Here is a 27,472-nt window from a genome sequence, read left to right on the forward strand (position 1 = left end):
GTTGCGGAGAAAAGAAGCAATAATGTGGATGGGGCAGTTGTACTGGTGGAGCTTGTAGATAAGGCGTTATCCGAATGCTTTTCCAATGTCAAGCAGGACTGCTCCAGTACTGTGTCTAATGTTTCTGGCCTGACATATGTGCTCGACTAGTCTGGTCACCTGGTGGGTGGTGCTGTGTTCTTCGCGGAATCGGAATTGTTGTGGGATGATTATGTTGTTATCCTTTAAGAATTGAATTTCTTCAGTTCAGTTTGAATGAGCTTTCCGAGGACCTTTCCAAGGAAGTTGGCCTATAGTTTTGCGGAAATAATAAGTCCTTGTTTGGCTTTGGTAATGTGATGACTCGGGCCTGTTTCCAAGTAGTTTAGTCTGAAGCAAGCATTATATATTGATGTTAGATAGATAATTGATAGTTGCTGGAGGTAGGTGATGTAGTAGTTGCGGTTTGATGGAATCTGGGCCTGATGCCTTCTTAGGATGTGTGTATGTTTGTGATGTGATAAGATACGGGGTTTCTGCGTTTATTGGATTGTGAAAGATGTTCTGATCGGGGCACTTAGGATGCGGTTTTACCCTTCTGAGTACCATTTCCTGGTGGTCATCAGTTTCGTCATCTACCGCTTCTGGTGCTTGGAATTGCCTTTCTAGTGAATCCGCCAGTGCTTCAGCTCGGTCTGTGGGGTCGTTCCTTCCCCATGTAGATGTAGATGTAGATGTTTCGTGTTTAGTTTACGAGTTTTAAGAAATTTCCAGAATTTTTCCTGGTCCCTTTCTGCTTCTCGTAACGTTTCCTCCCACGCCTCGCTACGGTGGTTTTCGGAGCTCTCTTTTTGATCCTCCCGGCCAATTGCTCTGATTTTCGTCGGTCGGCTGGGTCCCTGTAGTTTCTGGCGCGCGCGGGCTGCGGTTGGCGCCTTTGGTGGCAACGGCCGGGGCAAGCAGCGGTGTGTGGTGTGGTGCGGGGCGGGCAGGGGCAGGGGCAGGGGCAGGGGCAGGGGCAGGGGCAGTGGCAGTGGTGGTTGACGGACCTGGCGGGCCGAAAAACGGGCCGGCCGGCGGACGGCGGACGGATGTTGAGAGAGGCGGCGCGCACGCGTCTCGCGCGGACACAGGCGCCACAGCGTTGATTGGAAGGAGGTGCGGTGCGGGGATGGGCCCAGGAAAAAAGACGGTCGTGGCCCCTGTCTTGGGTGCGTGTCGACGTCAGCACCGTCGGTGTGGTGTGGTGTGGTGTGGTGTGGGCAGGGAGGGGGGGAAAAGCGGGCTGCGGGCTGCGGGCTGCGGGCTGCGGGCTGCGGAGGGAATGGTGGTGGGGAGTAGGCACACATGTGGGCGGGCGCAAAATCGGCCGGTGCCCGTAAACCGCGGCGGGATATTGGGTGGAAAAGAGGGAAATTGTAGAAAGGAAAACAAGCGGAGGGGGCGAATGTGGTGGGGTGGGGGGACGGGCGGGGGCGAGGCGACAGCTTGCTTTTTCTTTTTCATTTTATTCTGTTGTAGTGTTTTTGTTTTTTTGTTTTTTTTGCGTGTGTGTGGCCTTGGAGAGGCTGGTCTTGTCTGGCTTACGCTTTGGGTGCGTGTGTTGGTACTTTTTCGTTTTTTCTTGTTCTGCAGAGCAGGGGCGGGGCGGTGGGAACGGCTGGCTGGCTGGCTGTGCCCAGAGGAGGAGGAGACGCTGGCGGCGGGCCCGGCTCCTGGGGCTGCTGTTGCATGCGCTGTGCAAAGAAAGGAAGAGTGGGTTTGTTTGGCTGGTGAAGTGCATTATTTAAGTGTGGGCTTGCCGGCCTGGCTCCGATGCGCAGGTAGATAGATGCCGGCGGCGACCGCAGGCAGGCAGGCGCGTTGTGTGTACAGAGGGACGAGCCATGTGTTTTGCAAGCAGGACGTGGCGTGCCGAGTGGAGAGGAGGCGGCGGCTCGGCTCGGTTCGGCCCGGCCCGGTCCGGCGGTGCCGCGCTGTTGTCGCGGACGTGAGCGCCCCCTGGCGGGCGGGTGGTTGGCGGCGGCGTGGTGGACGCGTGTGGCAGTTGTGTGCACGGGTTGCTTGGGCGAGTGAGCAGTGGCTGGCGGTGTTGGCGCGTCGTCGGGGAGGTACGTGTTGCGGCCGCGTCTGCTGCGCGCTGCGTCGTTGTGTCGACTGTGTGTGGGCGTGGGCACGTGTGCTCTGCCGAGGGCGTCGTAAAAAAGTGGGTCGCGGTGTGCGTGCGTAGCCCGTGATGATGTATTGTGCGTCGCGTCGTTGTGTGCGAAACGGATGCCGAGAGGTGTGTGGTAAGTGCGAAGCGCGAATGTGCGGCGTTTGGCGGTTTCGGTGTGTTTTCTGTTTTTGCGGCGTGAGAGTGGGGCTGGCTGGCTGGCTGGCTGTTGTTGGTTGCCTTGTGTGTGTAGGTTGATGGCGCGACGCGGAGGGGACGCCGTTTGCTGCGTGCCTTGCCTCGCGTGTGTTGGCGCGCCGTGCATGTGTTTGGGTCGCGGGGGCGGTGTTTTTGTTTGTATTTGGATTTTCATTTTTTGGCGTGTTGTGTCGTGTATGGCAAGGGCGAGAGGAGTAGTGCGGTAGTGGTAGTGCAGTAGTGTCGTTGCGGCACGGGCGTCTGGTGGGGCTGTGCGTCGTGGCGGGGAAGGTGTGTAGGTTGCGGCGATGCGGCGAGCCCAGCCCGTCGTTTGACGGTGTGCCGGGTGAGTTGCGCTGCGAATCGAGTGTGGCGGGAAGGGGAGCTGCGTGGCGCCTGCGTCCGTTGGCAGCAGGGGCTGTGCTTTTGAGAGTTTGTTTGATTTCGGGACGACGACGACGACGACGACGACGACTGGTTGGTTGGTTGGTTGGGTGGGGTGGCGTGCGCGTTTGTCGTACTGGGCGAGTCGATTGCCTGCCGGCTGGCGAAAGGTGCGCCGCCGCCCGTCTCGCGCTCTGTGTTTTTTTTTTTTTTTTTTTTCTCTCTGTGTGTGTCGGCTGCGTTTTGTTTGCGGTGCGCGCGAAAACGGTGGTGCCGAAAGTGTGCCGGCGTGGCGTTGCGACCGCGACGAGCCGCGGGCGCGCCATTTGGCTGGTGTTGCGTGAAGAGCGGCTGTGTACGGGTAGTGGCTGTAGCCGTACGTGTACGTGCATCCGGCCCGGCCGCCAGCCCAGCCCAGCCCAGCCCAGCCCAGCCCAGCCGAGTCGGGTGAGCGGAGGCCGACACGTGGTGGTGCTCTGTGCTCTCTCGGCTCGGGGGGGTTTGTGTGTGTGCGTGTCTCGTTCGCTCTCCGGAATCTGCTTGTTCTGCTGATCCCCGCCTGTCGGCGTCGTTTATTTTTACTTATTTATTTTTTACCTGTTGTTTGTTTTTCGACGTCGTCTTGCAGTTTTGTCCTTTGCGGCGTGCCGACGACCCGCCGCGCGACCTTATGAAACCCCAAAGCGTGGCGTGGCGTGGCCGAGCCGCAGCAGCTAAGGGGGTGCGGCCGCCTCGACGCCTTAACCTCTCCTAAACTTCTTTAAGCCCCTTAACGCAGCCACCTAAACTAACGTAACCTAACCTAACCTAAGCTCTTAGGCCAACCCCCAAGTCGCCTTAACCTAACGTACGTGACCGCAACCTTAGCTTAACGCCTACGTTAAGACGTGACGTCACGTCAACGCTTAACCTAACCCTGACGCCTTCTTAGCCTAACCTGACGTAACCTAAGGTAAGGTAACCGTTGAAAGAAAGAAACCACCTTTGTTTTGACGTTGAGGCGTGTAAGGTCGGCTGTGAGGGCAGATTCGGTGTGTCTGTAGTTGGGGCTGGCTGGTAATTTATTTTGTTTGTTTGTTTATCGTTGTTTTGTTTTCGCCTGTGGCGGGGGGGGTTGGCGCTCCGTCGGCCGGTGCCATGTTGCGCAGGCGGCGATCGTAAAAAAGTAAAAAAAAAAAAGAAAAAAGAAAAGAAAAATGTGTTGGAAGGGCTGTGGGTGTTGGCGGGCGAGGCGAGAGGAGGAGGACGGCCCGCGGCCGTGGCCCGACGGCTGCGGGCCGATCGGGGAAAACGGCGGAAGGCGATGGGGCGGCGGAGGTGCGTTTGTGCACGGCCGTCATCGCCGCACGACTCGGCTCGTGTGGCTGTGGCGCCGGCCGCGGTGGCCGGGCTGCCGCGGCGACGGTGCGGGAGTTTTGACGAAGGTTTGGCCATTGTGGCGGGTCGTCGGCTGGGGCTGTGGGGGCGGCATTTGGGCGGGGGCGGCGATTCTCGGCGGGCCGACCCAGGCTGTGGCGCGCGGTGGCTGCAGTTTGGCCGTGGTTTGCGGCGCCGCCGCGGCGACTGGTTGGCGACCGTGGTGTCGGTGTGTGTAGCCCCATCCTCGGTGGTTTGAATGGCGCGGGTGGTTGCGGCGCAGGTTGGGGGCTGCTCCGCGCAGGCTGTCGGACGTTGGGCGGTAGCAAGCGCGGGAGGCGCGGCGCGGCGGCGCGGCGGCGCGCCGAGTGGCGGCCGCTCTCTCGGCCGTCCGCGCCCGCCCGCGACACTGGCTGGGCCAGGCGCGTGCGCGGCTATTCTCTGCTGCGCGCCCCTCGCTGTTGTGCGTCGTCGAAGGAGAGAAGGAAGCGAAACCAAGGGGAAAAAAGAAAAGAGAACAAGCAAAAGATGGCAGACCAGGCGGCTACGAACGAGACTGCCGCGGCACCCGCCGCCACCGGCACTACGAAGAAGGCCAAGTCTGCGTCGTCTGCGAAGAAGCCGCGCGCCAAGCCTGCGCACCCGCGCACCTCTGAGATGGTGACGGCCGCCATCAAGAGTCTGAAGGAGCGCGGCGGGTCGTCGCTGCAGGCGATCAAGAAGTACATTGCCGCGCACTACAAGCTGGACGCGGAGAAGCTGGCGCCCTTTATCAAGAAGTACCTCAAGTCGGCCGTCGTGGCTGGCGAGCTGGTGCAGACGAAGGGGAAGGGCGCGTCGGGCTCTTTCAAGCTTGCCGGCGCCGGCGGCGGGGCGGCCGAGGGCGGCAAGGCTCGTGGTGGCGGCGGTGGTGCGAAGAAGAAGCGCGCCGCTCCGGCCAGCAAGGAGAAGAAGGGGGCCCGTGCGGCCGGCGCAAAGAAGGCTGGCGGCGTGAAGGCGGCGACCGGTCGGAAGGCGGGCGCCGCCAAGAAGGCGTCTGCGGCGTCGGCCGCTCCCGCGGGTGCGAAGAAGGCGGCTGCGGCCAAGCCGGCCAAGGCCAAGTCGCCGTCGAAGGCGAAGAAGGCCGCCAAGGTTCCGACGAAGAAGCCGAAGGCGCCGCGCCCGAAGAAGGCGACGGCGACGCCGTCTAAGGCGAAGGCTTCGCCCAAGAAGAAGAAGTAAAAAGGGCAGGGAAGGGTTGGCGGTTGACACCGTCGCCTGGTGGCCGGCGCGCAACCAGAGGCTGTCGCGCGGTCCCGGACAAAAACAAAAACGGCCCTTCTCAGGGCCATCAAAGCACGTCGGGAAGGTGTTGATTGTCGTGTCGTGTCGTGGTCGGTCGGTTGCCTTGTTGTCTGTCTGTCTTGCTTGCTGGCGTTTGTTTGTTTCATGTGTGGATGGTGGTTGGATTGTGGGGTCGTTGGCGGGCGTGGGCGGCGGCGCGCGGCTGGTGTTACACAAAGTGTATTTTACTTTTACCTATTTATTTTGCGCCGCGTTTGTTTGTTTGTTTGTTTGTCTTGGTGGTGGTTTTGGAATAGTCTTTTTTGTTTTGCTTTGCTTTGCTTTGCTTTCCGGGCGTCACGTTTTGTGCCGTGGCCTGTGTGGGTGGCGCTATTGACGCTTGCGACTTGGTTCGGCCGGTGCGGTGCTTTTTTTTTTTTTTTTGGAAACGGCGGCGCCGGGCCGGGCCGGGGGTGGGACGACTGGACTGGAGAGTGAGTGGGGAACTAGTCGTTGCGACCGACAAAGTTTTGCTCGCGACGGAGAGACGTTAGTGGCCCTGAAAAGGGCCGTTTTGTTTGTTTGGCGGTGTGCGGGTTTAGGCGCGCTCGCCGCGGATGCGGCGCGCGAGCTGGATGTCCTTGGGCATGATGGTGACTCGCTTGGCGTGGATTGCGCACAGGTTGGTGTCTTCGAAGAGGCCGACGAGGTAGGCCTCGCTGGCCTCTTGCAGGGCCATGACTGCGGAGCTCTGGAAGCGCAGGTCGGTCTTGAAGTCCTGGGCGATCTCGCGCACTAGGCGCTGGAATGGCAGCTTGCGGATGAGCAGCTCTGTGCTCTTCTGGTAGCGCCTGATTTCTCGCAGGGCGACGGTGCCCGGCCTGTAGCGGTGGGGCTTCTTGACGCCGCCGGTGGCGGGCGCGCTCTTCCTCGCCGCCTTGGTGGCGAGCTGTTTGCGCGGCGCCTTTCCGCCGGTGGACTTGCGGGCCGTTTGCTTTGTCCGGGCCATGGCTACTGCGGATGCGGATGCGGCGTGGAGGATATGCGTGCGCGACGGCGTCCGGTGCTGCCTTGACAACGGGCCCGCGCGCCCCGGGTGCTGCGCTTATATGCCCTCGGTGCGCGGTGGTGGGGGGAGGGGAGGGCGGGCCGCGGGGCCCCAGAGTCTATATAGGGGGGCGGCGCGCGCGCTGGGCGCCACAACCGTAGCCGACTCGCTAGCGCCGGGTGAGGAGCTTGCCTTGCTTTCTGTTTTTTATATTATTGTGGTTGAGACGCTTGAAGAAGAAGAAGAATGACAGGCCGCGGCAAGGGAGGAAAGGGGCTCGGCAAGGGTGGCGCCAAGCGGCACCGCAAGGTGTTGCGCGACAACATCCAGGGCATCACGAAGCCCGCGATCCGCCGCCTGGCGCGCAGGGGCGGCGTGAAGCGCATCTCTGGTCTGATCTACGAGGAGACGCGCGGAGTGCTGAAGGTGTTCCTGGAGAACGTGATCCGCGACGCGGTGACGTACACTGAGCACGCCAAGCGCAAGACTGTGACGGCCATGGACGTGGTGTACGCCCTGAAGAGGCAGGGGCGCACCCTGTACGGTTTCGGCGGTTAGGCGGTGTGAGACCGAAGGAAGGAAGGAAAGAGAGATTGAAAAACGGCCCTTTTCAGGGCCACCACAGTGTTCGGAAGTTGAAAAGTGCGAAAGAGTCTGTGTTGCTGGTTTTTCTTTTCCTTTTTTAGTCTACTTGGCCTTTTAGTTTTGTTTGGAGTTTTTTTGACGTGGTGTGCGGTGCGGTTGGGAGGGAAGGAAGCGTGCCCTTGCGTTGTGTGAGCTCCCTCCTTCCTTCCTTCCTTCCTTCCTTCCTTCCTTCCCCTCCCTCTTTGCTTGTATGCTTCTTGTCGGTGGATGGGCTGTGTGTTGCGGCGCGGCTGAGTGCCGAGGGGTTATTTTTGAGGTGTGTTGTTGTGCGCCACGTGTGCTGGTTAATGGTCGCGAGACTGTGCGTGCGTGGAGTGGAGTGGAGGAGGTGGCCAAGTACGTGTGTACAAGATGGCGGCGCCTGTGTGTGTAAGAAGGAAAAAAAACCGTACACACAGAGAGAGAGAGAGAGAGAGAGAGAGAGAGAGAGAGAAGTGGTGCGACGAACGACTGGAATTCTGCTTTGGACGTAGGTTTGTGTGGTGGCCCTGAAAAGGGCCGATTGTGTTTTGTTTTTGAGCCGAGGCGGCAAATGGCGCGCTGCGTGCCAAGGGAGCACGCGGCGGTTGCCGATTGCGCTGTCTCTCTTTTAGGCCTTCTTCTCGGTCTTCTTTGGCAGCAGGACGGCCTGGATGTTGGGCAGGACACCTCCCTGTGCGATGGTGACGCCCGACAAGAGCTTGTTGAGCTCCTCGTCGTTGCGTATGGCGAGCTGCAGGTGGCGCGGGATGATGCGCGTCTTCTTGTTGTCGCGGGCCGCGTTTCCGGCCAGCTCGAGCACCTCAGCCGCGAGGTACTCCATGACGGCGGCGAGGTAGACGGGCGCCCCGGCGCCGACGCGCTCGGCGTAGTTTCCCTTGCGCAGGAGGCGGTGGATTCTGCCGACCGGGAACTGGAGCCCAGCCCTGCTTGAGCGGGACTTTGACTTGCCCTTGACTTTGCCTCCCTTTCCGCGTCCGGACATGGCGATGGGCTAGTTTCGAAAGAAGCGAGAAAGAAAAGCACAACGCCCCAAACGGTGCGAGCCGCAGCGAGTCGAGCAGCGGAGTGCGTGCCGGCGCCGGTCGTCGTTTCGCATATTTTGACATGCTCGGACTTTGAGCAGTCTTGTGGTGGAGGTTTGTTGTCCTTTGACATTTGCTCCAAACAAGTATGTTCTTCGTTTTTGCATTTGTCATGCACCTTACTTTTTGATTTTGGCCTAACTTTTAATGCGAATTTTAATAAACCACTGTTGTCTGTTGGTGTTTGATTGTTAATCGTTTTTTAGTGTAGGATGCATTTTGGCCTCCTGTATTTGAGATTATCGGTGGGATAATTCCCGAGGTTATTTATCAGGTCGTTTTCAGAGTGACTCGCGGTTTGGTAGAATGCTACCGCGAGTTCTCTGAATCTTTCATTTAGTGCTTTCACTTCCGTTGCTTCATGGGTGTCTGCAGTGGGGAAGCGCGTCCTGACATGAATTGCCCGTCTGAGTGCTCTATTTTGTACTCTCTGCAGCCTCAGCAGGTGAGATTTGGCTGCATAGCCCCAGACTGGGCAGGCATACTCAATGATAGGGCGGACAAGCGTGCAGTACAGCCTTACTCCTGTAGTTGCCGCCAAGCTGCTTTCAATGTTGAGGAGGGGGTAAATGTTGTTGAGTCTGGCGCTGGCCTTCCTCCTAATGTCTTCGATGTGTGTGCGCCAAGTCAGTCTTTTGTCAAGAGTGACACCCAGGTATTTGGCCGTGGCCCTCCATGGGATGTCACGTCTGTGCAGTCTTAGTGGTCTGTTGTCACGTAGGCGGTGGGCAGGGTTTCGTTTGCCTTTTCTTTGGGTGAGCATCAATGCTTGTGTTTTCTCCCCGTTTATTGTTATTCGCCATTTCCTGGCCCAAGCTTCTGTCTGATGTAGTATGTTTTGGAGTCTCGCTGTAACCACCCTCCTATTTGTACTGACGGCGAAGAATGCCGTGTCGTCGGCGTATTGGGCTGTATGGGTCTGTGGGGCAGACGGTGTGTCGGCCGTGTATAGGTTATACAGTACTGGGCCTAGCACCGAGCCCTGTGGTACTCCGGCCCTGACGGTGCGTTTCGAGGACCTCGCAGTGTCCACTTTGACACAAAATGTGCGGTTGGCTAGGTAGCTCTTCAGGAGCTTAACGACATGGCCAGGGAAACCTAATGTGTACAATTTGTACACTAGTCCAGTGTGCCACACACTGTCGAACGCCTTGGCTACGTCTAGCAGCACTAGACCACAGTAGCCTTTCCGGTTAAAGGCTTCTGTGGCGGCTTCGACCACTCGCATGAGTTGTTGGGGTGCTGAGTGTTGGTTGCGAAATCCGAACTGGAATTTGGGGAGCATGTTCTCTCTTTTTATGTGCCTGTCAATGTGCACTAAGAGGAGGCGCTCATACAGCTTACTCAGCGTTGGGAGTAAGCTTATGGGGCGATGGTGCTGGGGAAAGATGGGGTCTTTTCCAGGCTTAGCGATCGCGACCACTTCCGCGTGTTTCCACTGTTTCGGGAATTTTTGTGATCGCGTGATTTCATTGAACGTTTCTGTCAGTTTTTCTATCGCTAGCTGGGGCAGGTGCTTAAGCAGTTCATTGGTGAGGAGATCGTGACCTGGGGCTTTCTTGTTGGGCAGTGATTTGATGGCTACCGCTACCTCCTCCGTTGAGAAGGTAGGTGGAACTTCATCGACGTCATCGTCTGCTGCCAGAAATGCGGTTAGTTGTCTGCGGACCATTCTTTCATGTTCGTGGTCCTGCGCCTCTGCTGGTGTGAATTGCTTCTCGAAGACGTCGGCGAGTGCGTTGGCTTTGTCTTGAGCGCTGAACACTAGTCCTCTCTCGCCGTGCAGAGGCGGCATCCTTGCGCGTCTTTTGGTGAACTGCTTAGTTGCTTGCCAAAGGCTGTTGTCCTGCACTTTGAGAGATGTAAGGCGGTTTGACCATTGCTGGTTTCTGTGCTCAGTGAGCGCGACCTTAAGTTCTCTCTGTAATCTATTGAGCAGCCTCCTGGTGTCCGGGTTTCGCGTAAGTTTCCATTCCTTCGCGGTCCTGTTTTTGTGCCTAATCTGGGCAAGCAGCTGGGGTGGCAGTCGCTGTGTGGGGGGTGGAAGGGTTGGGGGTTCTGGTGTTGCGCCCTGAGCTGCTTGGAGGACCGTGTCGGTGAAACTACTCAGCGTTTGTTCGGTGTCCTCTGTCGGGAGCGGGGTGTTGGTGAATTCTTCCATTACATGTGTTTGAAATTTTTCCCAATCGATGCGTTTGTACGAGGTTGGGCGCTGGATTGGCGGTAGCCAGCCGCCCACGTCAATCTCGAATGTAACAGGATTGTGATCAGACGACATTCTATTTAGTGAAATCGCCGTCACGAATCCTGCGAGACCTTTGGTGATTGCTACGTCGATTACGTCCGGGTTATTCCCATTTCTGGGAAAGTGTGTGGGCTCCTCTGGGGCCCATACGTGCATGTGGTGGATGCGCGCGATGCTTTTTAATTGTCGGCCAGCTTGGTTCGTCCTCCTGGAGTTCCAGTCAGAGTGCTTGGAGTTAAGATCTCCTCCAAGTATCAGCTTGCCTCCAATTTGTCCTAATTTGACGATGTCGTCTTTAACTAACCTGTGGGTGTTGGGTTGTCGATATGCTGACACCACAGTTACCGGACCTGTGGATGTCTGTACCTCTAGTGCTACTGTTTCCAACTGTGTCATTTCTGGCGTATGAATCTGGTGGTGCGGAATCCCCCTTTTTATGTATATTGCTACCCCCGCCCCCTGCAGTTGGTCGGTCTCGTCTGTAGCAGAGGTAGTTTGGTGCAGAAACTCTGATTCCCGGTTTCAGGTTGGTCTCCTGCACCATGCATATGTCTATTTCTTCTTCCGCCAGGAATTGTCTGAATTCTAGACCCTGGGGGAAGAGGCTCATGGCATTAAACGTGCATAGTTTAAAACCCTGAATTGCTGGCCTAGCCATGATGAGGTGTTGTGACACTTGTTGTCGCAGTGGGCTGCGAGGGCCTAACTGCCGATGAAATTTCGGCGGATAATTTATCGAAGTTCTTTGTCATGGTCTGCATCAGCTTGTCCATGAGCTTGATTACTTCCGTCAGGGCTTGGGAGAAGTGGTGTATTGGTGTATTTTGTGTGCTGTTTGTTTGTGTTGTTGTTGCTGGCTTTGTTGTTTCTACTTTGGGGGTCTGTGCGGGGGATACAGCTCTTGCATAGGATCTTGTAGCGTCCTGTGTTCGTGTGCTTGTGCCGGGTGTTTGCGTGTTTGTGTTGTCGTCTTTCTCTTTGTTTCGTGTTTTTGTTTTGGTGTCTTCTGTTTGCGTGTTTTGAGTGGTGTTGGATGGTTTTTTGGTGTTGTTACGTGTTTGTGCTTGTTTTACGTTTTTTGTGTTTGTGATCTGCCCAGTTTGTCGGGCCTTGGCTCTTTTGTGTGCTGGACAGCCTTGGTAGCTGGCCGTGTGGGCGCCGCTGCAGTTAGCGCATTTTGGCTTGTCCTGGGGTGGCATTTTGCACTCCCTGGACGCGTGGCCTCCAGCGCATCGCACGCAGCGTGGCGGCATGTCGCAGTAATAATTTACGTGGCCGATCACTTGACAGTTAAAGCACTGTGGTGCTCTAGCTCTTTGTTTCAGTGGTTCGGTCGTTATTTCAAGGCCCATTAGTCGGGTTTCCTGGAACAACTTCCGATGCTGTGGTGTGTCGATTAACGTTGCACAATACAGTGGGTCTCTGTTGTTCGAGCCCTGTTTGCGCACCGACCTTACGTCGTATCCTTTCGCCGTTATGGCGTCCTTGATGTCGGCGGGGTCGGTGCGTGTGGGGAAGCCTCTTACGACGACTTTCAAAGTCTTTTGTGCACCTGTGGGGTACGTGTAGTGCGGTATATGGTGTTGTTTTAATGTGTTTTTTGTTGTGTTGTAGTCGTCTATCGTTTTCAGTGTGATTTTGATCTTATCACCGCCGGCAGATTTTGCGTGGAAGCGTTCGTCGCCTATGGCGGCAGTGATAAGATCGTACATTTTTTTGTATGTGTCTGGATACGTGGCGACTATGGGTGGTAGTCTTTCATGTTTGGGATGTTGCGTGTTTTGTTGTGTCTTTGGTGGTGGTGGGGCTGGGGGTGTTTGCGCGTCTTCATCGAGCGCGTCGTATTTGTTGCTTGTGGCGCAGGCAGTGCCGGCCGCGGCTGGTGGCGGCTTGACCTTGGCCGTGCGCCGCGCCAGCTCGAAGGTACCGTTAGCTTCCGGCTCCTCGGCTGTGGCGGGCGCGTGCTCGGCTGCTGCGGTGACGTTTGCGTGTGCCGGCTCTGGGCTCTGGGGCGAGTTCGTGGGTGGTGCGTCTTGCGTGTCGTGTGTAGCGTCTTGTACTAGGGAGGACGTGCTAGGTTTGGGATTTTCGTTTGTTGTTACTGCTGGCGTTGACGCTTCTGCGGGAGACCCGTCCGTCACGATCGTTTCTCCCGCAGATGCGTTGCTTGCGCCTGGAGTGGCCGTCTCTGCAGCTTCGTCCGCCGTATCTGTGGTCGGGTGTGTATCAAATAGTAGGGGGAGAGGCTCTGATGTTCCGGGTTTGCGCTTGGGTGACTTCGCGCGCTTTCTTTTCTCCCTGACGAGCAGTTTGGCTGTCGTCTTTGGGAGAATTTTCCTGTCTGCTTTCCTGCCTATTTCCCTGATGAATTTGGTCTCCTGTTTTATCTGTTCCCTTTTTTGCTCCATTCTCCTCATTTCCCTACGTTTTTCTGTTCGCACGACCGCCTGCATCAGTTTTCTCTCGTCTTCTGGGTCGAGGTGTGGAAGCACATTTTGTATTAGTGGGTTGCGTAGTATGGTGCCCAGTCCCCTGTGGTCCCTTGGGGTGGGGGTCCTTTATGGGCTCGGGTGCGGCGGCCGGTTGCGCGCGCGCCCCATTGGTCGGCGGCCGCAGCAGGGCGAGCTGGTAAAGGTGCGGCGGCGGCGTGCGGCGGGTGCCACTGTGTGGGGAGACGCTGACTGGAGCGGAGCGCTTGACTGACTGACTGCGCGTGCCTGCCTGCCTGTTTGTTCGTGATGCCGCCCAAGACTAGCGGGAAAGCCGCCAAGAAGGCTGGCAAGGCGCAGAAGAACATTTCGAAGGGCGACAAGAAGAAGAAGCGCAAGAGGAAGGAGAGCTATGCCATCTACATCTACAAGGTGCTGAAGCAGGTGCACCCTGACACGGGCATCTCTTCGAAGGCGATGAGCATCATGAACAGCTTCGTGAACGACATTTTCGAGCGCATTGCGGCCGAGGCTTCTCGCCTGGCGCACTACAACAAGCGCTCGACCATCACGTCCCGCGAGATCCAGACCGCTGTGCGGCTCTTGCTGCCTGGCGAGCTGGCCAAGCACGCGGTGAGCGAGGGCACGAAGGCGGTGACCAAGTACACGAGCTCCAAGTAAGGAGGTGGCTCTTGGAAATGGGAGGCTCGTCCGCGGCGCGGCGAAGGAAAGAGAAAAAAAAAAACGGCCCTTTTCAGGGCCACCAAAATGCCTTTGCGGGAAGGGCGGAATTGTTGTTGTTGTGAGCGGGTGGACGGGCGGCACAGCTGTAGCTGTAGCTTGTGGTGTGGTGCGGCGCCGGCGCCTTTGGTTTTGGTGTGACGTTGGGGATACGCACTTTAGCCACAGCCGGGTCGTGGGCGTGGGTGTTTCGAGACGTGTTGGTGTTAGGGGGGCGGATCGCTGGAGTTGGCTTGTTTGATATATATTTTTGTTTTTGTCCCCTTTGTATGGTATGGCCGGAGGTGTGGAACGGAAAGCAAACCGCGACTGTCGGATGTCACACCGTTGGTGGCGAGGGTGAGAAACACGTTGCCGCCTACAGCTGCTTCTACGCCGAGCGGGTGCGTTAAGTTAGTTGGTTGGTTGGGCGACGTAAAAGTGGAGCGTGGAGGTGTGTGTGAACGTGAGGTGACACGCATTGTATTGCATTGTATTTGTACGCGCGAGGTGAGTTAGGAGACCACGCGCCACGACGTACGGTGCCCTCTTTCGACCTGACGTCTGACGTCTGGTTTTTGTTTGTGGAGGCGGTGTCGTCATTCTGGATGTACGTGTATTTTCCGCTCAGTTGAGTGAGGTGACGCGAGACGACGGCGTCGGTGGTGTTTTTGTTTTGTTGTTGGCGCCCCGGGGATGAAGAGGGGCACCCGACGGTAACGAGAGGTTGCACTTTGTGATCGGTCGAATGTCCGGGGAGCGAGGAATAGGGTGGGGGGTTGAAAAGAAACGCCAGTGTAGGGCAACGGGACGGTGAACGTTCCCGTGGTGTCGGAGGTGTGCAGTGGGGGGGAGGAAAAAAAAAAAAAAAAAAAAAGCGCGTAACGGCGCGGCTGCCGTGGTGGAAACGTTCTCTCCAACTGTGGTGGTGTCCCCTGTGTGTTTTGTTGTTCTCTATATCGTGTGTCCCCTCGCACAAGACGCTCTCTGGGCGGGTTTGATTCATTCATTTTTGCATTGTCACGTAGCGTAGAATGGTGGAATGCGCAAGAGTTGAGTGAGACTGGCGACGGTATATGGTCTGAGCAGCGTCAGCTGCACTGCACACTCCCCGGAAAAGAATCTTGGATGCCGTGCTAACTGAAATTTGGTGGACGGGGTTCTCAAGGCCTGTTTTCCTATTTTGTTGTCTGTCTGTAGTTAAGATGGTGAAATGACGTCGAAGAAGCAGTATTGTGCTCACAGAAACGGAAACAAACTGTTATGGAAATGCCCTAGTTTGATGAAAGGAAATGTGTGTTGAATATACAGGATGGTAAAGACCAAGTGCGTTGAAAGAAACGTTGTGAAGGAACGAACGTTCCCTGAATTGGTTTCTTTTTGTTCCCGAGTTGTGTACAATGGACGACGGTTGTGCCATATCGCAGCATTGCATCATCCCCAGGTTTTATTTCAATTGAGCGATAAAAAAAGGAAAAAGAGAAGAACAAGAACACTATCGAAATGGTCTATGGTGTGTGACCCACAATTGTTGTCTTTAAATCACTTACCCAACCATGTCGTAAAAATATTTATTTATTTTTTTTTTTTTTTTACAGTGGCTGCCCAATGACCTAGATGTAACAGAGAGAGAGAGAAACACATGGCGTGTCAGATGTTTGTTTTCTTTTCCCCCCCGTCAAGTGGCAAATGCGAACACCGTCAGCTGTAATTGACGATCGACACTAGTATGGCGCGAAAAGGGGGTGCGACCTGTGCAGTTGTGGGTGAAACTTTGGGTGATGGGCTGTCATGCGGCATCGCGTGCGTTCATTACCCCTCGGCGGCGGCGGCGGCGCCGCAGCTCCGTCCAGCTCGCGCTCTCGGAAACAACCCTCTCGTAATGCCGCGTCTCCTCCGTCACTGCAATTTTCAAAGGGAAACCTGTGTGGCCGGTGGGGGTGTGTCAACCGTTGGGCTCAAGCTCCGCCGACAAAAAGTGTTGAGTGTATCCAGTGTGAGAGAGGTTGACGCTTTTCGTGGTGTGTGTGTGGCAATGTTTTGAAAAGTTTGCAACGTACGTTAAGAAGTGTTGACGCTGAAACTTGCGGGCTGTGTGGCCCTGGTGGTTGGCTGGCTGGAGACGCGGGCGTGTCCAGTCGGTCGGTTGTTGTGGCTGAAAGGTACGTATACGGTTCCGCCGTCCCGTCGGAACTGCGTCTGTCTGGAAGGTATGACGTGACGTGCAGTTTTTATTAGGTCAGCCTTGTTGTGTATTGTTCCATTTGTTGCTCACTCGTCACCCGTATTTGGTGTGGCGATGTATGTGGACGTACTGCTGGATCAGTGTCAGGGTTTCCGTGGGAGGTGTTGGTTGGGTTGGATTTGCCTGACACGGCTGAGTCCGCAATTGGCCTGCCGTTCGTTGATGTGATATGTGGGTTCTGAGGAAGAATGTGTACGAGATAGTTGCCCTGCCCTGCCCTGCCCTTTCTTTCGCGTTCGTGTGTGCCCCCCTTGTTGTGTAGTGTGGGTTGAACATGGTTCTTTACCGAGTGGGGGGGGGGGGGGGGAATGGGATGGACGGATCCGTTGCTGTTGCTGTCACCGTCAAGACAACGCACGCACCCCTGTCCTACGAGAAGGTGTGTCAACCGGGGTTTCGGCAGTCGTGTGTGTAGGGGACGGGGAGAAGCAAAGTGGAGAGTGCGGCACGGGCAGAGAGTGGAATTGGGGCGCGTTGATGTTGGGAAACATCCCCCAAGGGTTGCGGGATGATGTGGCGGTGAGAGCGGGGGGCGGGGGAGAAAAGAAAAGCGAAAAAGAACTAAGGAAGAGGAGGAGGCGTGCGTGTGCGCAGTGGCGGGGCCCCAAAGACCTGTCGTGTGGTGTCGGCCGAACGCGAACGCGTGTGCGGGGCAGCGTCGGCACGGAGAGAGAGAGAGAGAGAGAGAGAGAGAGAGAGAGAGCGAGCTGGTCTGATGGGTATTTTTTTACCCCCTGTACTCGAAGGACCGGATCTGTCCTTGATCCCTGCCTTCTGTCTGATTATGTTGGGTAACAAAATGATGGGATGATAGGGTCTCTTGGGTGTGTGTAGATGTTTGTTGTTTGAGTGAGTGTTATGGTGTTTGTATTTTATTTTTGTTTATCATGGTATGTTGTAGTTTGTGGTGTTTTGTCGTGATGGGAAATGTCGTTCTTGGGTCGGGTGGATTTTGTCCCAGATTTCTGATGAGTGGGTGGTTCGAATCCGTGGTTTGGTGGGAAAAAAAAAAAAAAAAAAAAAAAAAACTTTATGGATTTTTCTTTGGATGATTTCCGGGATTTTGAGTATGTTATGGTTTGTGTATATGTCTCGGTTTGTCTGGTACCGGCCGGCATCAGCAGCAATTCTGAAGTATTTGTTGTGCACCCTTTTTTTTTACTCTTGTTATGTTGGTGTCTGCGGCCATTGACCAGATTTTCAGAGCCGTAAGTGATGGCTGGTTCCTATGACGGTTTTGAAGATTTTCTTTTTGGCGCGCATATTTATTCTGTTTCCTTTGATGATTGGGTACAGTCTGAATATTGCTGCTGCAGCCTTGTTACAAACGTGTGTAACATGGTCTCTAAATGTCAACCTCTTGTCCAGCTTGATGCCTAGATACTTTATTGTGCCTGACCATGGAAGATTGTTATTTCTGAGGCGTATATGCAGGTTAGGAGGTATTCTTTTTGAATGTGAATCGTATTGTATTGCTTGGGTTTTCTCCGCGTTTATTGTTTTTTTTGGTTAGCCCATTTCTGGATGGATTGTAGGTGTTGCTCTATTTTTGTGACTCTATATTGCAGGTTAGAACTGCTGCGGTAGACTGCAGTGTCGTCTGCAAATAGTGACAAGTGTCCTCCCAGCTGTTTGTTTGTGTATATTGAGTAGAGAATGGGCCCCAGCACTGAGCCTTGCGGGACTCCAGCCTCTATGGATCTAGTGTTACTTGCCGCTCCTGGTACATGGACATAGAATGCTCTGTTGCGGAGAAAAGAAGCAATAATGTGGATGGGGCAGTTGTACTGGTGGAGCTTGTAGATAAGGCGTTATCCGAATGCTTTTCCAATGTCAAGCAGGACTGCTCCAGTACTGTGTCTAATGTTTCTGGCCTGACATATGTGCTCGACTAGTCTGGTCACCTGGTGGGTGGTGCTGTGTTCTTCGCGGAATCGGAATTGTTGTGGGATGATTATGTTGTTATCCTTTAAGAATTGAATTTCTTCAGTTCAGTTTGAATGAGCTTTCCGAGGACCTTTCCAAGGAAGTTGGCCTATAGTTTTGCGGAAATAATAAGTCCTTGTTTGGCTTTGGTAATGTGATGACTCGGGCCTGTTTCCAAGTAGTTTAGTCTGAAGCAAGCATTATATATTGATGTTAGATAGATAATTGATAGTTGCTGGAGGTAGGTGATGTAGTAGTTGCGGTTTGATGGAATCTGGGCCTGATGCCTTCTTAGGATGTGTGTATGTTTGTGATGTGATAAGATACGGGGTTTCTGCGTTTATTGGATTGTGAAAGATGTTCTGATCGGGGCACTTAGGATGCGGTTTTACCCTTCTGAGTACCATTTCCTGGTGGTCATCAGTTTCGTCATCTACCGCTTCTGGTGCTTGGAATTGCCTTTCTAGTGAATCCGCCAGTGCTTCAGCTCGGTCTGTGGGGTCGTTCCTTCCCCATGTAGATGTAGATGTAGATGTTTCGTGTTTAGTTTACGAGTTTTAAGAAATTTCCAGAATTTTTCCTGGTCCCTTTCTGCTTCTCGTAACGTTTCCTCCCACGCCTCGCTACGGTGGTTTTCGGAGCTCTCTTTTTGATCCTCCCGGCCAATTGCTCTGATTTTCGTCGGTCGGCTGGGTCCCTGTAGTTTCTGGCGCGCGCGGGCTGCGGTTGGCGCCTTTGGTGGCAACGGCCGGGGCAAGCAGCGGTGTGTGGTGTGGTGCGGGGCGGGCAGGGGCAGGGGCAGGGGCAGGGGCAGGGGCAGGGGCAGTGGCAGTGGTGGTTGACGGATGGCCTGGGGGCCGAAAAACGGGCCGGCCGGCGGACGGCGGACGGATGTTGAGAGAGGCGGCGCGCACGCGTCTCGCGCGGACACAGGCGCCACAGCGTTGATTGGAAGGAGGTGCGGTGCGGGGATGGGCCCAGGAAAAAAGACGGTCGTGGCCCCTGTCTTGGGTGCGTGTCGACGTCAGCACCGTCGGTGTGGTGTGGTGTGGTGTGGTGTGGGCAGGGAGGGGGGGAAAAGCGGGCTGCGGGCTGCGGGCTGCGGGCTGCGGGCTGCGGAGGGAATGGTGGTGGGGAGTAGGCACACATGTGGGCGGGCGCAAAATCGGCCGGTGCCCGTAAACCGCGGCGGGATATTGGGTGGAAAAGAGGGAAATTGTAGAAAGGAAAACAAGCGGAGGGGGCGAATGTGGTGGGGTGGGGGGACGGGCGGGGGCGAGGCGACAGCTTGCTTTTTCTTTTTCATTTTATTCTGTTGTAGTGTTTTTGTTTTTTTGTTTTTTTTGCGTGTGTGTGGCCTTGGAGAGGCTGGTCTTGTCTGGCTTACGCTTTGGGTGCGTGTGTTGGTACTTTTTCGTTTTTTCTTGTTCTGCAGAGCAGGGGCGGGGCGGTGGGAACGGCTGGCTGGCTGGCTGTGCCCAGAGGAGGAGGAGACGCTGGCGGCGGGCCCGGCTCCTGGGGCTGCTGTTGCATGCGCTGTGCAAAGAAAGGAAGAGTGGGTTTGTTTGGCTGGTGAAGTGCATTATTTAAGTGTGGGCTTGCCGGCCTGGCTCCGATGCGCAGGTAGATAGATGCCGGCGGCGACCGCAGGCAGGCAGGCGCGTTGTGTGTACAGAGGGACGAGCCATGTGTTTTGCAAGCAGGACGTGGCGTGCCGAGTGGAGAGGAGGCGGCGGCTCGGCTCGGTTCGGCCCGGCCCGGTCCGGCGGTGCCGCGCTGTTGTCGCGGACCTGAGCGCCCCCTGGCGGGCGGGTGGTTGGCGGCGGCGTGGTGGACGCGTGTGGCAGTTGTGTGCACGGGTTGCTTGGGCGAGTGAGCAGTGGCTGGCGGTGTTGGCGCGTCGTCGGGGAGGTACGTGTTGCGGCCGCGTCTGCTGCGCGCTGCGTCGTTGTGTCGACTGTGTGTGGGCGTGGGCACGTGTGCTCTGCCGAGGGCGTCGTAAAAAAGTGGGTCGCGGTGTGCGTGCGTAGCCCGTGATGATGTATTGTGCGTCGCGTCGTTGTGTGCGAAACGGATGCCGAGAGGTGTGTGGTAAGTGCGAAGCGCGAATGTGCGGCGTTTGGCGGTTTCGGTGTGTTTTCTGTTTTTGCGGCGTGAGAGTGGGGCTGGCTGGCTGGCTGGCTGTTGTTGGTTGCCTTGTGTGTGTAGGTTGATGGCGCGACGCGGAGGGGACGCCGTTTGCTGCGTGCCTTGCCTCGCGTGTGTTGGCGCGCCGTGCATGTGTTTGGGTCGCGGGGGCGGTGTTTTTGTTTGTATTTGGATTTTCATTTTTTGGCGTGTTGTGTCGTGTATGGCAAGGGCGAGAGGAGTAGTGCGGTAGTGGTAGTGCAGTAGTGTCGTTGCGGCACGGGCGTCTGGTGGGGCTGTGCGTCGTGGCGGGGAAGGTGTGTAGGTTGCGGCGATGCGGCGAGCCCAGCCCGTCGTTTGACGGTGTGCCGGGTGAGTTGCGCTGCGAATCGAGTGTGGCGGGAAGGGGAGCTGCGTGGCGCCTGCGTCCGTTGGCAGCAGGGGCTGTGCTTTTGAGAGTTTGTTTGATTTCGGGACGACGACGACGACGACGACGACGACTGGTTGGTTGGTTGGTTGGGTGGGGTGGCGTGCGCGTTTGTCGTACTGGGCGAGTCGATTGCCTGCCGGCTGGCGAAAGGTGCGCCGCCGCCCGTCTCGCGCTCTGTGTTTTTTTTTTTTTTTTTTTCTCTCTGTGTGTGTCGGCTGCGTTTTGTTTGCGGTGCGCGCGAAAACGGTGGTGCCGAAAGTGTGCCGGCGTGGCGTTGCGACCGCGACGAGCCGCGGGCGCGCCATTTGGCTGGTGTTGCGTGAAGAGCGGCTGTGTACGGGTAGTGGCTGTAGCCGTACGTGTACGTGCATCCGGCCCGGCCGCCAGCCCAGCCCAGCCCAGCCCAGCCCAGCCCAGCCGAGTCGGGTGAGCGGAGGCCGACACGTGGTGGTGCTCTGTGCTCTCTCGGCTCGGGGGGGTTTGTGTGTGTGCGTGTCTCGTTCGCTCTCCGGAATCTGCTTGTTCTGCTGATCCCCGCCTGTCGGCGTCGTTTATTTTTACTTATTTATTTTTTACCTGTTGTTTGTTTTTCGACGTCGTCTTGCAGTTTTGTCCTTTGCGGCGTGCCGACGACCCGCCGCGCGACCTTATGAAACCCCAAAGCGTGGCGTGGCGTGGCCGAGCCGCAGCAGCTAAGGGGGTGCGGCCGCCTCGACGCCTTAACCTCTCCTAAACTTCTTTAAGCCCCTTAACGCAGCCACCTAAACTAACGTAACCTAACCTAACCTAAGCTCTTAGGCCAACCCCCAAGTCGCCTTAACCTAACGTACGTGACCGCAACCTTAGCTTAACGCCTACGTTAAGACGTGACGTCACGTCAACGCTTAACCTAACCCTGACGCCTTCTTAGCCTAACCTGACGTAACCTAAGGTAAGGTAACCGTTGAAAGAAAGAAACCACCTTTGTTTTGACGTTGAGGCGTGTAAGGTCGGCTGTGAGGGCAGATTCGGTGTGTCTGTAGTTGGGGCTGGCTGGTAATTTATTTTGTTTGTTTGTTTATCGTTGTTTTGTTTTCGCCTGTGGCGGGGGGGTTGGCGCTCCGTCGGCCGGTGCCATGTTGCGCAGGCGGCGATCGTAAAAAAGTAAAAAAAAAAAAGAAAAAAGAAAAGAAAAATGTGTTGGAAGGGCTGTGGGTGTTGGCGGGCGAGGCGAGAGGAGGAGGACGGCCCGCGGCCGTGGCCCGACGGCTGCGGGCCGATCGGGAAAACGGCGGAAGGCGATGGGGCGGCGGAGGTGCGTTTGTGCACGGCCGTCATCGCCGCACGACTCGGCTCGTGTGGCTGTGGCGCCGGCCGCGGTGGCCGGGCTGCCGCGGCGACGGTGCGGGAGTTTTGACGAAGGTTTGGCCATTGTGGCGGGTCGTCGGCTGGGGCTGTGGGGGCGGCATTTGGGCGGGGGCGGCGATTCTCGGCGGGCCGACCCAGGCTGTGGCGCGCGGTGGCTGCAGTTTGGCCGTGGTTTGCGGCGCCGCCGCGGCGACTGGTTGGCGACCGTGGTGTCGGTGTGTGTAGCCCCATCCTCGGTGGTTTGAATGGCGCGGGTGGTTGCGGCGCAGGTTGGGGGCTGCTCCGCGCAGGCTGTCGGACGTTGGGCGGTAGCAAGCGCGGGAGGCGCGGCGCGGCGGCGCGGCGGCGCGCCGAGTGGCGGCCGCTCTCTCGGCCGTCCGCGCCCGCCCGCGACACTGGCTGGGCCAGGCGCGTGCGCGGCTATTCTCTGCTGCGCGCCCCTCGCTGTTGTGCGTCGTCGAAGGAGAGAAGGAAGCGAAACCAAGGGGAAAAAAGAAAAGAGAACAAGCAAAAGATGGCAGACCAGGCGGCTACGAACGAGACTGCCGCGGCACCCGCCGCCACCGGCACTACGAAGAAGGCCAAGTCTGCGTCGTCTGCGAAGAAGCCGCGCGCCAAGCCTGCGCACCCGCGCACCTCTGAGATGGTGACGGCCGCCATCAAGAGTCTGAAGGAGCGCGGCGGGTCGTCGCTGCAGGCGATCAAGAAGTACATTGCCGCGCACTACAAGCTGGACGCGGAGAAGCTGGCGCCCTTTATCAAGAAGTACCTCAAGTCGGCCGTCGTGGCTGGCGAGCTGGTGCAGACGAAGGGGAAGGGCGCGTCGGGCTCTTTCAAGCTTGCCGGCGCCGGCGGCGGGGCGGCCGAGGGCGGCAAGGCTCGTGGTGGCGGCGGTGGTGCGAAGAAGAAGCGCGCCGCTCCGGCCAGCAAGGAGAAGAAGGGGGCCCGTGCGGCCGGCGCAAAGAAGGCTGGCGGCGTGAAGGCGGCGACCGGTCGGAAGGCGGGCGCCGCCAAGAAGGCGTCTGCGGCGTCGGCCGCTCCCGCGGGTGCGAAGAAGGCGGCTGCGGCCAAGCCGGCCAAGGCCAAGTCGCCGTCGAAGGCGAAGAAGGCCGCCAAGGTTCCGACGAAGAAGCCGAAGGCGCCGCGCCCGAAGAAGGCGACGGCGACGCCGTCTAAGGCGAAGGCTTCGCCCAAGAAGAAGAAGTAAAAAGGGCAGGGAAGGGTTGGCGGTTGACACCGTCGCCTGGTGGCCGGCGCGCAACCAGAGGCTGTCGCGCGGTCCCGGACAAAAACAAAAACGGCCCTTCTCAGGGCCATCAAAGCACGTCGGGAAGGTGTTGATTGTCGTGTCGTGTCGTGGTCGGTCGGTTGCCTTGTTGTCTGTCTGTCTTGCTTGCTGGCGTTTGTTTGTTTCATGTGTGGATGGTGGTTGGATTGTGGGGTCGTTGGCGGGCGTGGGCGGCGGCGCGCGGCTGGTGTTACACAAAGTGTATTTTACTTTTACCTATTTATTTTGCGCCGCGTTTGTTTGTTTGTTTGTTTGTCTTGGTGGTGGTTTTGGAATAGTCTTTTTTGTTTTGCTTTGCTTTGCTTTGCTTTCCGGGCGTCACGTTTTGTGCCGTGGCCTGTGTGGGTGGCGCTATTGACGCTTGCGACTTGGTTCGGCCGGTGCGGTGCTTTTTTTTTTTTTTTTGGAAACGGCGGCGCCGGGCCGGGCCGGGGGTGGGACGACTGGACTGGAGAGTGAGTGGGGAACTAGTCGTTGCGACCGACAAAGTTTTGCTCGCGACGGAGAGACGTTAGTGGCCCTGAAAAGGGCCGTTTTGTTTGTTTGGCGGTGTGCGGGTTTAGGCGCGCTCGCCGCGGATGCGGCGCGCGAGCTGGATGTCCTTGGGCATGATGGTGACTCGCTTGGCGTGGATTGCGCACAGGTTGGTGTCTTCGAAGAGGCCGACGAGGTAGGCCTCGCTGGCCTCTTGCAGGGCCATGACTGCGGAGCTCTGGAAGCGCAGGTCGGTCTTGAAGTCCTGGGCGATCTCGCGCACTAGGCGCTGGAATGGCAGCTTGCGGATGAGCAGCTCTGTGCTCTTCTGGTAGCGCCTGATTTCTCGCAGGGCGACGGTGCCCGGCCTGTAGCGGTGGGGCTTCTTGACGCCGCCGGTGGCGGGCGCGCTCTTCCTCGCCGCCTTGGTGGCGAGCTGTTTGCGCGGCGCCTTTCCGCCGGTGGACTTGCGGGCCGTTTGCTTTGTCCGGGCCATGGCTACTGCGGATGCGGATGCGGCGTGGAGGATATGCGTGCGCGACGGCGTCCGGTGCTGCCTTGACAACGGGCCCGCGCGCCCCGGGTGCTGCGCTTATATGCCCTCGGTGCGCGGTGGTGGGGGGAGGGGAGGGCGGGCCGCGGGGCCCCAGAGTCTATATAGGGGGGCGGCGCGCGCGCTGGGCGCCCCGCCCCACGCAGAGCGGCCTGAGCTGGCGAGGCGTGCGCATCGCTGCCGTTGCGCGCTACGCTAACTCGGCCGTTGAGAGCTCGTGAAGAGGTTTCTGTGCTGTGGGAGCCGCGCAGAGCAAATTGTCGTGCGTTGTTTTGACAACGCGTGCAGATTGTCGTGCTTCGCGCCTCACAGCATGGGAAAGAAGGGTGCGCAGAGGAAACCTGCCGCTACGAAGGGTCCTTCGGTTGCGCAACTCACTAAGTCTGCCGACCATGCAAGGAACTCCCGAGAAGACGAGTCGCGGCCTGTCCCCCCTTTGTACATCAAGTGTAAAGGTGGGTGGACAGCGCTGTTCGACACCATGACGAACTGCGCACGGAACGAAGTGGTCTACGAGTCTGTCAATACAGACTCGCTGATCTGCGTTCGAGCCGCAAACGTGGCCGACCACAGGGCGATCAAGGTCGCAGTGGCCGACTACATCGTCGACGCGCCGCCGGCGCGTGAGAAGGCACCTTCCCCAGGAAGGATGAAGACGACCAAGGCACTCCTCAGGGGGCTACCTTGGTGCTGTGACGAGGCAGCGGTCCGGGAAGGGCTGCTGCGAGCCGGGTTTGGTGGTGTAACCGCAAGGCTGCACAACCGGACCAACAAGAAGAGGGCGCCGCTCTACGCCGTTACCGTGCATACGGTCGACGGCGGGAGCGACATCTTCGACTTGCGGAAGCTGCTGGGCTTCCCGGTGACGTCAGAGGCTCTCCCGACCGCCATGGACCCCCTGCCCCAGTGCTTCAGGTGCCAGGGCGAGGGCCATGTTGCGAAGTATTGCCGCAACGCGGTGCGGTGCGTCAAGTGCTCAGGGGAGCACGACAGCCGCGCCTGCGACCGCGGCAGCAACGTTCTGCCGACCTGTGTCCGGTGTGGCGGCCCGCACGTCGCCAGCTGGCGCGGCTGTGCTGCTTTTTCAAGCCGCAGCCGTGTCGGGGGCGGCGAGGCGGCCGCGGCCGCACCGACACAGCGGAGGATGCGAAGACGACGTCAGAAACGGCGTAGGGCGCAGAACAGCCCGGCGCAGCAGAGGGACGGCGCAGCAGCAGCTCCACCTGCCAGGAGCAGGGAAGACCGCTTGGAAACGGGCGGCCAGGACGCAGCCCGCGCTCCCGAGAAGATACGTGACCTCGAACTCGGCAACGCCGTGAAGGAGGCCACTGCAGCCCTCAGAGCCGTCATTGCGACAGAGAGGGCTGCCTTCGCAGCCGCCGTGGCTGCAGAGAAAGAAGAGGCCTTGAGGCAGCTGCGAGCAGTCTTCGCCCGAGGCCCCAGCGCAGTAGTACCTGCGAACACTCCTGCGACCTCGCAGAAGGACGTCCGCGCGCCTGAGCCAGCGGTTGCCCCAGCAGCACCGCAGGTGAGAGGTGCAGTGAAGAAAACCACCGCTCCAGCTGAACCGGTGGCAACGCCGACCGCGACGGGAGCCGGTCCCCCAAGGGATCGAGAAGCCAAAAGGGCAGCCTTTATCGCCCAGGCGCGAGCGAACGGCAAAACTTCCTCGGACGCTGAACTGACGCAGCTCTTCGAACAAACGGAGCTCTTTGAAGCTACATTGCGAAAGAGCTGCGGCGTGCAGTAGAGGAGGACGCTGAACGGCAGCCGATCGCTGTCGTTCTGCACCAGCCTGATGAAGCTGCACCAAGTCACCGACGACAAGGCGCAGCAGAGGGCCCAACAGCAACGCATGCGTTGCCGCGCCGAACTCTTATGTTACAGGGAGGAAGCCACTGCAGCCGGCCCAGGGGACTACAAGCGAGCCCAGCCGCAGCACTCGGACTGACCCAGCTAACGGACACGCAGCACATAGGTAACGATGCATGATACCTCACGCTAACCGACCTCACCTTGCATGCTCTATCGCAGCTAGCAAGCCGCTACTGCCCTTACTACCCGTCCTACTGTCGCAGAGGTTTTTTTTTCCCTTGGCTCTGGCCTTGGCACTTTTTTTCCCTCTGCCCTTACAACCGCTACCCTTCAATCGCTTTCGACCACTTCTATCTCCTGATGGACCATGTAAATGAGTAATCTTACCCAGACGCATGGACAACATCACAGCCTGCATCCTGTGACGCCTGATTCAAAACTAACATGCTTACGGAGGTGACAGTAGAACTTTTGGTTTGGTCACCACGTTGATGCGGGCGTGGAGGGGCCCCATCCTTTACAAAAAGCGCTGGGCGCCACAACCGTAGCCGACTCGCTAGCGCCGGGTGAGGAGCTTGCCTTGCTTTCTGTTTTTTATATTATTGTGGTTGAGACGCTTGAAGAAGAAGAAGAATGACAGGCCGCGGCAAGGGAGGAAAGGGGCTCGGCAAGGGTGGCGCCAAGCGGCACCGCAAGGTGTTGCGCGACAACATCCAGGGCATCACGAAGCCCGCGATCCGCCGCCTGGCGCGCAGGGGCGGCGTGAAGCGCATCTCTGGTCTGATCTACGAGGAGACGCGCGGAGTGCTGAAGGTGTTCCTGGAGAACGTGATCCGCGACGCGGTGACGTACACTGAGCACGCCAAGCGCAAGACTGTGACGGCCATGGACGTGGTGTACGCCCTGAAGAGGCAGGGGCGCACCCTGTACGGTTTCGGCGGTTAGGCGGTGTGAGACCGAAGGAAGGAAGGAAAGAGAGATTGAAAAACGGCCCTTTTCAGGGCCACCACAGTGTTCGGAAGTTGAAAAGTGCGAAAGAGTCTGTGTTGCTGGTTTTTCTTTTCCTTTTTTAGTCTACTTGGCCTTTTAGTTTTGTTTGGAGTTTTTTTGACGTGGTGTGCGGTGCGGTTGGGAGGGAAGGAAGCGTGCCCTTGCGTTGTGTGAGCTCCCTCCTTCCTTCCTTCCTTCCTTCCCCTCCCTCTTTGCTTGTATGCTTCTTGTCGGTGGATGGGCTGTGTGTTGCGGCGCGGCTGAGTGCCGAGGGGTTATTTTTGAGGTGTGTTGTTGTGCGCCACGTGTGCTGGTTAATGGTCGCGAGACTGTGCGTGCGTGGAGTGGAGTGGAGGAGGTGGCCAAGTACGTGTGTACAAGATGGCGGCGCCTGTGTGTGTAAGAAGGAAAAAAAACCGTACACACAGAGAGAGAGAGAGAGAGAGAGAGAGAGAGAGAGAGAGAGAGAAGTGGTGCGACGAACGACTGGAATTCTGCTTTGGACGTAGGTTTTTTTTTTTTTTTTTTTTTTTTTTTTTTTTTTTTTTTTTTTTTTTTTTTTTAAAAAAAAAAAAAAACTTTATTCATCATTAATAATAATAATTATACAATATTAACCCACTTCCTTAATAGCATTAGTGGGTCGTAATATTAATACATTTATTATTGTTTCATGCAGCATGCTACAAAATATGATGTGCTACAGGTTACTACAACAACAATGGGCATTATACTAACTATCCCTACTACTTAAGAAACTATTACTATCACTAATTGCTAATTTCTACACC

At 57.2% G+C, this 27,472-nt stretch overlaps 1 protein-coding gene across 1 annotated transcript in view; it reads right to left on the reverse strand.

Annotated features, from left to right (window-relative positions):
- The window catches only part of LOC126311658 (proteoglycan 4-like), a 76,424-nt gene that overhangs the window by 24,887 nt on the left and 24,065 nt on the right, over positions 1-27,472 (reverse strand). The window contains exon 2 of the mRNA XM_049992234.1: positions 11,411-12,658. Within this exon, the coding sequence (XP_049848191.1) occupies positions 11,411-12,658 (1,248 nt within the window). The remainder of the gene's footprint in view (positions 1-11,410; positions 12,659-27,472) is intronic.

The sequence above is a fragment of the Schistocerca gregaria genome, unplaced genomic scaffold (genome assembly GCF_023897955.1).
Source record: "Schistocerca gregaria isolate iqSchGreg1 unplaced genomic scaffold, iqSchGreg1.2 ptg000435l, whole genome shotgun sequence".
Taxonomy (NCBI): Eukaryota; Metazoa; Arthropoda; class Insecta; order Orthoptera; family Acrididae; genus Schistocerca; species Schistocerca gregaria.